The sequence below is a fragment of the Phoca vitulina genome, unplaced genomic scaffold, assembly GCF_004348235.1.
Source record: "Phoca vitulina isolate PV1807 unplaced genomic scaffold, GSC_HSeal_1.0 scaffold7, whole genome shotgun sequence".
NCBI classification, from domain to species: domain Eukaryota; kingdom Metazoa; phylum Chordata; class Mammalia; order Carnivora; family Phocidae; genus Phoca; species Phoca vitulina.
This window is the reverse complement of record NW_022589710.1, coordinates 50,467,940-50,481,063: the sequence shown is the minus strand read 5'-3', so window position 1 is coordinate 50,481,063 and position 13,124 is coordinate 50,467,940. Positions and strand designations below refer to the sequence as shown.

Sequence of the window (13,124 nt, the reverse complement as noted above, 5' to 3'; positions counted from 1 at the left end):
TCTATGGGTCAAAAATGGGATAGCTACATATAAAACTTCACATTGTTATATCACAGTAAAACCATTGACAGAGTCAAACAAAATCTTAATAATTAGAGCTAGAAAGGGCAGACTATCCACAAGAAAAGCAATAACAAGAAATGACCGCTTACTTTTGTTTCTAAAAGGATACTGTCATCAGGCCTCACTTGAAAGATGTGAATAATAAAGATAAACACAGAAAAAGTTAATAGAGCTGGTTCTGTCACTAACTTGTGTGATCTAAAGTCATTTTATATTTCTAATCCCTTTTTCATGTTGCAGTTTAGATTTGAGCTTCTTAACATGGTTTAATTTTATTCAGAGCTTATCATAGGTTACTGATACACTATTTCGTGTTCACTGTAAAATCGTTGGTCTACTTATATGTTAGATTTAATTTTATTTTACTTACGTATAAATGATTCTCAAGGTAGACCTTGTTTTCTTGGGCCTTCTCTTTGTATTTCTCTGGATTAATAGACTGGGTCCTATAGCCAGTGAATGCTCAGGCAGGATGGTATCTTGTATATTACAAATTAGGGAAGCAGGGGACAGAGAGTGCAGAAATATTAGCCTCCCCCCCACCCCCCAGAAATGAGAGCAACATTAGAGGTGCATTCCTGAAATTTTATTTCTTTAATCCAGACATTTTATCCTTGGTTCTGCAGAAGAGCTAAATCCAAATAACCAAAATGAGAAAGGATTTGCTCATTTGTCATTCATATTCTGTTTCATCTGTGCTTTCTCTTCAACTGAGGTTGCTTTTTTCCTGCACGGTTCCCCAAGGAAACCAAATTGTTCTCTCCATAAGTGGTCTTCTACTCTTTAATTCTGGCTGAATTTAGGAAACCCTGTCCTGTCAATCATTTGTTTTAACATTCTCTTTAAAGAGTTATGGGTGATTTGTTCTATGGATCTATGCATTATTTTTATTATTTTTTATTTATCCTTGGATAAGATATCTAGACCTGAAGTTGCCCAGTAGTTCAGGGTATGTGGATTTCCCTCAGCTTTTCTCTCTGTTACCTTGGGTTTCAGTTGAATCCTCTTTTCAGGTCTGTAGCTGTGTATAGCTCTGGACATTATTCTTTGTATTTGGTGTCTTTTTATTTAATGCAGCTCTTTAGGTCTAAAAGTTGTCTTATATCCCCTACTGGCTGACTCCTTAATAATCTGAAGAGAGCGTTTGGACAACTCTATTCTCTAGTATGTATTAACAGTCTGACATCTGACCACATAGTTTTCTGGTATTTGAAGTCTTTGAATGAATGAAAACGATGTTCTGATATGCAATTGGGCAATGTACATTATTTTAATAGCAGAAGTCACTGTGATAACTGGTTAGTTTCCTATTTGTTATAGACCTGGGGCTTCTGAAGGAATATTTAGAAGGAAGGCAGACGCTCTCTCTTCTTTCAGATGTATGGCCTTGTTATGTTTCTAAGTATGGGTGGCACATCAATTAGACATTTAATCTGGTTTTGTAAGCCCTTAGGTAGTAGATCAGTTTTTCACATTCTGCTGATAGACGGAATAGGTAGCAACAGATGCCTTTTAAAACCAGATGTTAGAATTGGTTCTGAGAATATTTATCTTTACTATGTTTATAGTTCTTAACATACCTTACTTCAAAATTTTTTCTGATATAAATTCTCTTTTGGAACTCAGATAATTTCAGAAATTGCTTTAAAAATCTCTTGTTTGTTTGTATTTGGAATTGTTTAGAGAGAATAACTTTTCCTTCATTATATTCTTTAATTTAGTTAAAAGAAAGCTTGGAACAATCAATAGGCCAACTGCGGAGTCAACGTTTATTGAGAAACTCAGGAGGGAGAAGTATTTCTGTTACAAGTCTGAGTGCAAGTGACCTCGATGGTGGCACTGTGACAGGTAAACTCTTCAGATGTTTTTTTTTTTTAAAGATTTTATTTATTTATTTGAGAGAGAGAATGAGATAGAGAGAGCATGAGAGGGGGGAGGGTCAGAGGGAGAAGCAGACTCCCTGCTGAGCAGGGAGCCCGATGTGGGACTTGATCCCGGGACTCCAGGATCATGACCTGAGCCGAAGGCAGTCGCTTAACCAACTGAGCCACCCAGGCGCCCCTCTTCAGATGTTTTGAAAACTCTTTTTTGTTTTACAAATATTCCTGAAGTCCATTATTGGATACATTTAGTCTTTGGAGAAATAGGACCCATATACAATATCATACAAATAAGGTTAAGAAGATGCAGTTGTCAGTAATTTTGTGGTGACTATTTTGAAATATGTTCAGTAGGACTTTGTTATTCTATTGCTTTTGTTCTCAGACTTGATAGACTACATAGAGTTTTACTTGACAAAACTTGGATTTAATTGTCTGTCCCTAATCAAAACGAATACACAAATAGGATTTACTGTGTGGTGTACTTTCTAGATGAGAAGTCTTGTCCCGGCTTCATAGTTTTTCAAAGTCTGATTAAGAACTATCCTATGACACTTGTTAAGAACAGGTGAATTTTATCTTTGGTGCCAAGCTAGATTTCAACAGCTGGATTAAAGATGTAACACTTGGTTTGCCTGTAGTTAATCTTAATACTTTCCTACAACACTGAGATCACATTTGAATGGAAAAGACTTAGAATAGAAAAGAACAGAGAAGTCTGCAGTGAAGAGAGGTGATTTACATAGAAGTGAACATTAGTAGCCCACATTGTTAATATTGCTGTTGATCATAATAAGGATTAAAAATTGGACACAATTAGCTATTTTTATGTAGTTTTTATTGATTTTTTTAAACAATGTTCAGATTTTAGATTACTTTGTTGTTTGAAAAATTGTTTATTAATTTATATTTTAGAAAGACATAAAAGTTATTTTTATTTGCCAATTTATTATTTTTAAATAAGGGAAATACTATATTACATCTTTGAAAAGTATAGCAAATTAAAATCTTTGATGTTTTCTATCTCCAGGTTATTTCTGTTGCTCATTTTATCTGCTTTAAGAGCAAGATTAGTGCTGATTTTGTGGCCCTAGCAAGATACTTGGGAAATAGTCTGGGTTAGGGCCTGTGTATATATATTTTCTGAACAAAATTTTAGATTGTTTCTTCTCCTGCATGTTTTTATTCTCTTTTTTTCTTTTATCTCTAAAGAGAGCTACCGGTTTCCACCTACCTCACCCCTCAAGGACTATGGGGATCAACAGGGTACTAAGCGAATTAGGTCCAGAACTGGTGTCCGATTTGTTCGGGAGCCTGACGACGTGGGCCAGGTATTTTGTATTATTCTGTAATCTCTATTTGATATATATATATTTTTAAACCAAGTAAACTATTTTATTTTCAATAAATAATTATCATTTACTTTGAATTTTGTAATGGAGGAGGATGTTTTGTGGAACATTTAAAGGTGAGTTAAGCTGGACATGTTTTGTTTCCTTGTTCGGGTGGCTCACTCTTCTGTAAGCCTGCTAAGTCAGCTACTTTGTTTCATATAAACAAGTTAGTCGTGTGGTTAACCTATTGATTTTTTTCATTAGTGTTTTTCTGATTGTTGAATCGCTGATGGAGCTACTTAATAGAAGCAAGAACTTTTATACTTTTTTCATGTATTTCATGTATTCACTGAAGATTTTGGATGTATTAGTTCTACAGATATATTTCTTTTCCTACTTTAAACTTCCCTACAAGAGCTGAAAAAATGTTTCTTGTTGCCTTGGGTAGCTAAATTAATTAGATAAGGACTAGAGGATGTTGCTGACTTTGACATCTATGTTTTGGTTGTTTCAGGATTGCGGGCTTAAAGTTTGTCAGGATACTCACCTGTAGCTTTTACTTGTTATAGCTTAAGATAGAAGTAACAGAACCAAGTGCACAAGAAGATGCCTTGTAGAAACTTTTCCTTTACTGTGTTACTTATTTTTTTGGTAGGTGCAACTTGCTAGAGTGGATTATATAATGAAGCCTGGAGCAGAGAACAATATCCTAGCATGATTCATTTACTCTTTCATTCTGTTTATTTAGTGCTAGTATTCTGGGACAGTGCTTGTGCTTGGAAACAGGAATAAGTAAAACTTGCCTTTTCCTGGAGCTTGTAATCTGGGGGGGGGGGGGGTGGGGTGCTACTTATTAATCAAATAAGTACACAAATACACCCTTAACTGTGAGCTGAGTTGCAAGCTACAACAGAAAGCATAGGGCCATGGGAGTGTGTGGTAGAGGGACTTGCCCCAGTCAGGGAAGGTTTCCTGAAGAAAGGCTGATGGGCTGAGACCTGAAAGTTGAGTGAGTCATTTTAGGTAGAACAAATACTTTGGCAGAAGGAAGCTAACACCTATGAGCAACTTAAAGAAGGCCATGTGGCTGAAGACATATGAAGGGCTGAGACTCTGCACAGCCTTGTAAGGGGGTGACAGTTATTTTGAAAAGATCACTCCACCTCTAGTGTGGAAAAATGGAATCAGTGTGGGCAAACCAATTAAGAGGATATTGCTGTGTTGTGGGTGTGAGATGCTAGTTACTTGGATTAGGATAAATGGAGTTGGAGAGAATGGGGTTGGGGGTAGACTTAAAAGCTATTTGGTGGGTAAAATAAAAGGTCTTGAAGATCAGATGACCATTTGGGGAGGGTGGGAATGATTGAAAAGGAGGTGTCAAGGTTGAGTCCTAGGGTTCTGATTTGCAAAACTGGAAAACCATGGCAAAACCCAAGTGAATGGTCTGCTCTTCATTTACTGTATTACCTCCACTCCTTTCTTTTTAACTGTTCTTCCTGAATTTAAGTCTCTTAAGATGACCTTTAGCTCCACATTGACTGTGTACTTTCTTTTTTTTTTTTTTTTAAGATTTTATTTATTTATTTGACAGAGAGAGACACAGTGAGAGAGGGAACACAAGCAGGGGGAGTGGGAAAGGGAGAAGCAGGCTTCCTGCCGAGCAGGGAGCCTGATGTGGGGCTCGATCCCAGGACCCTGGGATCATGACCTGAGCCGAAGGCAGACGCTTAACGACTGAGCCACCCAGGAGCCCCGACTGTGTACTTTCTTAATGCCCTGCACATCATTTGTCATTTTGTTTGCATGTCTATCTCCCATGTTAAATTCTGAGCCCCTTGTTTCCTACCATAATTGCCGGCACTGATTAGTTGCTCAATGTGCATTTGTTGAAATGAATGAATTTGTTGTTTCTGCAAATCTCTATAACTTAATTTTTTGTTGTAAATTATAGTATACACATACATATGTGGTATACATATTTACAGTTAAAAGTACACTAATTTAAAGAAAAATTCATGTAACCACCACCCAGGCCAAGAATCAGAGCATTATCATACCCCTAAAGGCTCTTTTACACTCTTCCTTTCCCCAAGGGCTGTCAACTATCCTGACTTTTATATTAATCATTCTCTTGCTTTAAAAATAAAACAAAACAAAACATTTGCACTACTTACATCTTGTTTAGTATTCCCTTTGTTTAAACTTTATATAAATGGAATAATAATGTATGTCTTCTTTTGCTTTTTTTCAATTGATGTTACATTTTTGACATTCAGCCTTACTAACGTGTAGGTAGGTTTGAGCATTTCATTTTTACTGCTATATTATACTCCACTGGGAGAATATATCACAATTTATTTATATCCATTCTGTTTTTTTTTTTTTTAAAGATTTTATTTATTTATTTGACAGCACAAGCAGGGGGAATGGCAGGCAGAGGGAGAGGGAGAAGCAGGCTCCCCACAGAGCAAGGGAAGCCTGATATGGGACTCAATCCCAGGACCCCGGGATCATGACCTGAGCTGAAGGCAGTTGCTTAACCAACTGAGCCACCCAGGCACCTTATCCATTCTGTTCTTTTTTCTTTTTTCAAGATTGTGTTTATTTATCTGACAGAGAGAGACACGGCGAGAGAGGGAACACAAGCAGGGGGAGTGGGAGAGGGAGAAGCAGGCTTCCCGCAAAGCAGGGAGCCCGATGCGGGGCTCAATCCCAGGACCCTGGGATCATGACCTGAACTGAAGGCAGACGCTTAACGACTGAGCCACCCAGGCGCTCCTCCATTCTATTCTTAATGGGCTTTTGGTTTATTTTCGGTGTTTTCATTATGAACAGTGTTGCTCCAAACATTATTGTACATGGTTCCTGGTGCACGTGGGTAAGAGTTTCTCTGCAGTGTGGATTGGCATACTATGGCATGTGGTCTAGTTGAATAGGGTTATTGTGTAACACAGCCATGCTCATTTGTTTATGGCTACTTCTGTGCTAAAATGGCAGCATTGAGTAATTTAGACAGCGATCATATAGCCTGAAAGCCTGAAATATTTGCTGTTGTACTCTTTACAGAAAAAGTTTGCTGACTTTTTTTTAAATTTTTTTTTAGGGTATCTAAAAGACCCAGAATTACTGTACTATAAAGGATGTGATGGTTTATATATAAAAAGTTATATGTAACTTTTTAAAAATTGCTTTTCTTTGGAAAAATATTTCTTTCAGAATAGACATGTATTTTATTATGTCTTAATAACATTATAAAATTTGGGCATTAGTGCAAAAAATAAGTTCTTACTAACCTTCGTGAATCTTCATGGAAGAATTAAACAGAATCCTAAATGGATAACTGTGTTTTGTCTTTACCAGCTTCATGCTTTTCATCAGTCCCTCCGAGACCTGAGCAGTGAACAAGTTCGGCTTGGAGATGATTTCAATCGGGAACTTGCCAGAAGAAGCCGGTAAAAGCAGAATATGGTTTTTGTTGGAGGCATGAGTTATTAGAAGAACACAATAAGTTCTGTAATTGACATATTTACATGAATTTAAAAAACAGTGCTGTTTTTATACTAGTATTTTAAAATTTATTAAAGGAACAGTTTAAAAATCCTTTGAATTTAGAATGTACTATGACTCCTTGTTAGACAAATTAATTTCATATATATTTTTAAAGATTTTTACTTATTTATTTGAGAGAGAGAGAGAGCGTGCGCTCTCGTACATGAGCAGGCGGAGGAGCAGAGGGAGAGGGATAAGCTGACTCCCTACTGAGCAGGGAGCCTTCATCAGGGCTTGATCCCAGGACCCTGAGATCATGACCTGAGCCGAAGGCAGATGCTTAACAGACTGAGCCACCCAGGTGCCCCTAATTTCATATTTTTAAAAACATTTTAACTTACTATACTGGAGTGCTGCCATTACAGAGAGATACATTGTGAGACCTTAGCAAAGAGGTCGATTTGCAAATACATTGGAGGGGGTGAGAGGCAGAGGCAGAGACCAATCTGATATTTTAGCTTTCAGTTGAAATCTTCAAAAGTGAGTGGTTTATATCTGACAAGTCTTTGCAGTTTTATCAATTCTGGGTAGTCCCCAACAAGTATCACTTTATTTAAAATTTCTTCACTGTCTTTTCATTTTCATCATCAGCAGTGACAGTTGCTTTTCATTTGGAGGCCATATTTTTACAAGAAACCAAACTTTTTATCCCTTCTCAAGAGTCACAATCTATAGACAACAGTGATGGGGGAACAACAAAGCTGAGTGGAAGTTTGTTTACCAAGTTCACTTGCTAACTCCCATTCCAGCTGACAAAATCATTCCACACACCAGCTTTGTGTTGCTATAGCAAAGATGGGGTCAAAGCTATAAATGTAAATCTGTGATTATCAACTGTAGTCTATATAACTTACCTGCCTTTAAATGAGGAAGGCAGGAAATTTAGTAATAAGAATTAAATACCTTACTATTACTCCTACTACTAGTAGTTAATGTTATTGAACAGTTACTTCATGTCAGATAGATTTAGGTTTAAATTTTACAACAACCCAAATTATTATCATTATTATTTTTTCCAATTTTTGGATATGGAAAGGGGCACAGAGAGATGAAGTAACAACTTGCTAGAGTTCAAATGGGGTATGTGGTCTAGTCAGGATTCAGATGTAGGCATATGGCCCCAGAGTATTTGCTCTTTACCACTTATGGAACCACCTGTGGTTCAAGATCATTTCTTGATATAGCTGGTATGAATAAAGAAATTAAGTTCCTGAATTTTGAGCTATATTGTTGAGCTATGTTTATTGTTAATCTTTTAAGCCAGTAAGGGTTAGTTAATTAAAAACTAGGTGTTTAGTTTTGACAAGTTAATAAAATTAGTAGAATGGTGTCAGCATTCTAATATAGTATGTTCTTGGATTGCTTTATTATGTAGCTTTTACACATTTGAAGAAAGGGTACAAATTAAGCACTAGGAACATGAATTTTAGAAATTTATCCTATAAGAAGACAAAGGGGAAGTTGTAGGGATGATTTATTTATTTAGTTTAAATGATCATTTGGATGTGCAGTGGTGAACTGGGAATCTTCTGATCCATGGGCTGGTATGGTCTGCTGATAGTTTGTATGACACAGAGGCATGTGTGAGGCAGAGAAACTTTACTTAAGCCAAATTAGAAGTCAAGTTTCTTGTGAAACCTGGTGACTTAACTTTGTGAATGAGGAAGATTTTAGGATCCCATTCTGCTTACTTGTAACACAAGTGTAATTCCCAAATCAGCACCATCGGCATCAGCTAGGGATTTGTAGAAATGCATATTCTTGGGCACTATTGCAGATCTACTGATTCAGCAGTCCGTCTTAATAAGTCCTCCAGGTGTTTCATATGTTGGCTAATGTTTAAGAACCACTACAGTAGAGTATTATGTAATAACTATTATGTTGTAAATTTAACTAATTGTGTATATTTTCTCAGCCAACTTAAAATATTTTTCTTTGCCTAGGTCGGATGCTGAAACAAAAAGAGCTTTGGAAGAATTGACGGAAAAACTTAATGAAGCCCAAAAACCAGATGTGGTAAGAACTCTCTGTTAATAAATAAATAAATAAATAATAAATAAATAAATAAATTCATATGCAGATGATAGTGTGGCTGGGCTCATCATAATCATAGTCAAGTTTAGTAGATTTTAACTTTTTGGGTGATATATGCCATTTTGTCTAAAATATATTCTTGTACTTCTTATAAAATATTAATAAATTTTGGGTATTAAAGTTTTAAATGTTTATAGTGGTAATATATTAGAGATAGAATTATTATTTAATATTTTAGAGTTTCCTTATGAATATTCAGAAGAGACCCAGTGATTCCATGGCTTGTATTAAATGATGTTTGAAAAATATGGAATTTCTTGGTAGTGACTCTGTAGCACTCCTCATTAAGTATTTTCAGTATTTTTATTTCACATACATGTGTAATCAGAATTGCTGCAAAGACCTTGCTGTCTGTTGTTGTTGGACATGATGCCAATTGAAAATACCCCTAATTCTCAAGTTTTATTATCTCAAACTCAGACTGTTGACAGTCATTATTCAGTGGTTTCTTTTTATCAAATCACTGTCCTTGTGGAATTAAAGTGAAAAATGAAGTACATACAGTGTCTGTTTCTTTGCATCATCAGTTGTTTTCTCTGTTTTTTTTAGGAGAAAAAAATCAATAGAAATTGTCAGTTAAACTTGGAAATTTACCAACTTCAGGAGCAATGTGTATTTATTCATATCCCACAGTACCTTTTGTTTTTTCAAGACCAGGAATGGTAGCAGACAGACTTTTTTTCTTAACATGTTTTATTCAAACTGAAAGTTTCTGAATATAGGCAGATACTTTTTTCTGCTGTTTTTATTGTGTTTACAGTTCTTTACATAGATATGTTGAGTTTATTTTGGAGTTTGAATTTATTGGCCACATATGCTAAGAGATGGATATGCTCTATTTTTAAAGAGATCAACTTAGTTACTCTTCTTGCAGTGAAATTTGCCCGTTTCAAAAATTTGAATAAACATCTGGCCACATAAAAGCACATTCCTCTTGTGCTTTTGGTGCTGATTTCCTCCCGAAGTGCCCTAGAGAGGTGAAGATACAATGTCTGTCTTTTGTTGAAATAGACAAAATCTTCGCAGTTAGTGCCTGATGATATGTCAGGTGATGCTGATGTGTGATCAGGAAATGGGATACTTCCTTTTTTTTACATAAAGTCCTAGAGTTTTCAAAGCATACCAAAACCTTCAGTTTAAGTTGTGCCAGTCTAAAATACTTGAAGTATCATACTTCAAAAAAAAAAAGTATTTTCTGAGATTAACACATTGGAGCCTTTCTTAGTTAATTGCAGTGGTTCACACAGCAAGAAGTCTGTGCCATTGTCTGATTTACATACTATCTAAACAGGAACTGAACACATACTTTGAAGAATGTAGCTCCCAGATCCTTTATAACTTACTAAATGATCTTCTGGCTCTTGTCATATATTCTAGAGTGGAACCTGTCAACTTACAGCAGAACCTGCTGAAGCTTTGTTTTTGTTTTTGTTTTTAATTTTTAATTTTCTAAATTTGGAGATCATTTACTTACAGAAAAGTGTATAACTCAGTGAATTATTACAAGGTGAACAGGCCCATGTAACCACCACCCAGATCTAGAAATAGAACATTACCAGTGCACGAGAAGCCTCCTCATTCCCCGTCCCAATCACTAATTACTCCTTCTTTTTCAGAGATGACTATTTTGACTTTTTACCCCATAGGTTAATTTTGACTGTTTTGAATTTTTACTAAGTGGAATCCTATAGGGCAAGGTTTTTTGTGTCTGTTTTTTGCTAATCCTTAAGGTTATGATATTTCTGGGCGTTGTGTCAAGTACTTCCAGTTTGTTCATTTTTACTGCTCTTTGGTATTCCATTGTATAGATTTACTGCAATGTATTTTAACATGATATTTGAATTATTTCAAATTTTGGGCTATTACAAATAAGGCTGCTGTGAGTAATCTTATTCATGATTTTAGTGCCTATGTACATGCATTTCTGTTGGTATGTAACATGTAGTGCAATTGATAGGTGCCTTCACATTTAGTAGATACTAATAAACAGGTTTCCAAAGTGGTTGCCTTAATTTGCACTCCCACTGGCAATGCAGGAGAATTCATGTTGCTTTTCATCATTTCCAATACTTGGTATTATTAGTCTTTCAATTATAGCCAGTATGTTAGGTGTTTATAGTGTCTCATCATGGTTGTAATTTGCATTTTCATCATTACTAGATGATGAACATTTTTCACATTTTGTCTTTTCTAGACTTTCTCATCTTTTGGCCTGATATGGGCCTTATTTATCACATCATTGATATTTTTCCCCAATTTCCTACTGAATTGTCTGTTAGGAATCCACTCCATTCTTTTTGTTTGTTTTTGTTTCCTTTTTTGTTTTGTTTTTTTGTTTTTAATTTAAATTCTGTTAATTAACATACAGTGTATTATTAGTTTCAGAGGTAGAGTTCAGTGATTCATCAGTCCTGTATAATACCCAGTGCTCATTACATCATGTGCGCTCCTTAATGTCCATCACCAATTTCCTCCCTCCATGCCCCTCCCCTCTGGCAACCCTCAGTTTGTTCCTATGATAAGAGTCTCTTACGGTTTGTCTCCCTCTCTGATTTCATCTTGTTTTATTTTTTCTTCCCTTCCCCTATGATACTCTGTCTCATTTCTCAAATTCCACATATGATAATTGTCTTTCTCTGGTTGACTTATTTCACTTAGCATAATACCCTCTAGTTACATCCACATCATTGCAAATGGCAAGATTTCATTTTTTGATGGCTGAGTAGTATTCCATTGTGTGTGTATATATACACACACACACACACCACATCTTCTTTATCCATTCATCTGTCAGTGGACATCTGGGCACTTTCCACAGTTTGGCTGTTGTGGATATTGCTTCTTTAAACGTTGGGGTGCAGGTGCCCCTTTGGATCACTACATTTGTATCTTTGGGATAAATACCCAGTAGTGTAATTGCTGGGTCATAGGGTAGCTCCAATTTTAACTTTTTGAGGAACCTCCATACTCTTTTTCCAGAGTGGCTGTACCAGTTCGCATTCCTACCAACAGTGTAAGAGTTCCCCTTTCTCCGCATCCTCGCCAGCATCTGTCATTTCCTGAGTTGTTAATTTTAGCCATTCTGACTGGTGTGAGGTGGTATCTCATTGTGGTTTTGATTTGTCTTTCCCTGATGCCAAGTAATGTTAAGCATTTTTTCATGTGTCTGTTGGCCACTTGTCTGTCTTCTTTGGAGAAATACCTGTTCAGGAATTCTGCCCATTTTTGATTGGATTATCTGTTCTTTGGGTGTTGAGTTTGTTAAGTTCTTTAGAGATTTTGGATACTAGCCCTTTACCTGATATGTCATTTGCAAATATCTTCTCCCATTCTGTTGGTTGTCTTTTGGTTTTGTCGACTGTTTCCTTTGCTGTGCAAAAGCTTTTTATCCTGATGAAGTGCCAATAGTTCATTTTTGCCTTTGTTTCCCTTGCCTTTGGAAACGTGTCTAGCAAGAAGTTGCTGCGGCCAAGGTCGGAGAGGTTGCTGCCTGTGTTCTCCTCTAGGATTTTGATGGACTCCTGTCTCACATTTAGGTCTTTCACCCATTTTGAGTCTATTTTTGTGTATTGTATAAGAAAGTGGTTCAGGTTCATGCTTCTGCATGCAGCTGTCCAATTTTGCCAACACCAGTCTCTTTTGAAGAGACTGTCTTTTTTTTTTTTTTTTCCATTGGATATTCTTTCCTGCTTTGTCGAAGTTTAGTTGACCATAGAGTTGAGGGTCCATTTCTGGGCTCTCTATTCTGTTCCATTGATCTATGTGTCTGTTTTTGTGCCAATACCCTACTGTCTTGGTGATTACAGCTTTGTAATATAGCTTGAAGTCTGGAATTGTGATGCCACCAGCTTTGGTTTTCTTTTTCAAAGTAGGAATCCTCTCCATTCTTGTTAGTGACTATTGGCTATTTTCTTTTTTGAGATGCCAGTTTGCTTCTTTTGCCCACTTTTTTTTTTTTTTTTTAATTGGGTTGCTTGTCTTTTCATTACTGATTTGTGGGAGGTCTTTATTTTGTATATGAGCACTCTGTAAGTTATATGTATTGCGGTGTTGTCTCTAATTGTCTAGAGTTGTTTTGTCTCCTTAAAACTCTCTTAATGGGGTCTTCTGTTGAAATTTAATCTAGTTCATTTTTCTATCTCTTCTTTTGTGGTTAGTGCTTTTTTGACCTGTTTAAGAAATTGTTCCCTATCCTCAGATCATG

General features: G+C 36.2%; 1 protein-coding gene across 1 annotated transcript in view; it reads left to right on the top strand.

Moving 5' to 3' along the window:
• CEP128 (centrosomal protein 128) overlaps positions 1–13,124 on the top strand; it is a 419,635-nt gene that overhangs the window by 31,842 nt on the left and 374,669 nt on the right. Inside the window, exons 5-8 of the mRNA XM_032405704.1 lie at positions 1,785–1,911; positions 3,156–3,274; positions 6,638–6,729; positions 8,770–8,842. Of these exons, the coding sequence (XP_032261595.1) occupies positions 1,785–1,911; positions 3,156–3,274; positions 6,638–6,729; positions 8,770–8,842 (411 nt within the window). The remainder of the gene's footprint in view (positions 1–1,784; positions 1,912–3,155; positions 3,275–6,637; positions 6,730–8,769; positions 8,843–13,124) is intronic.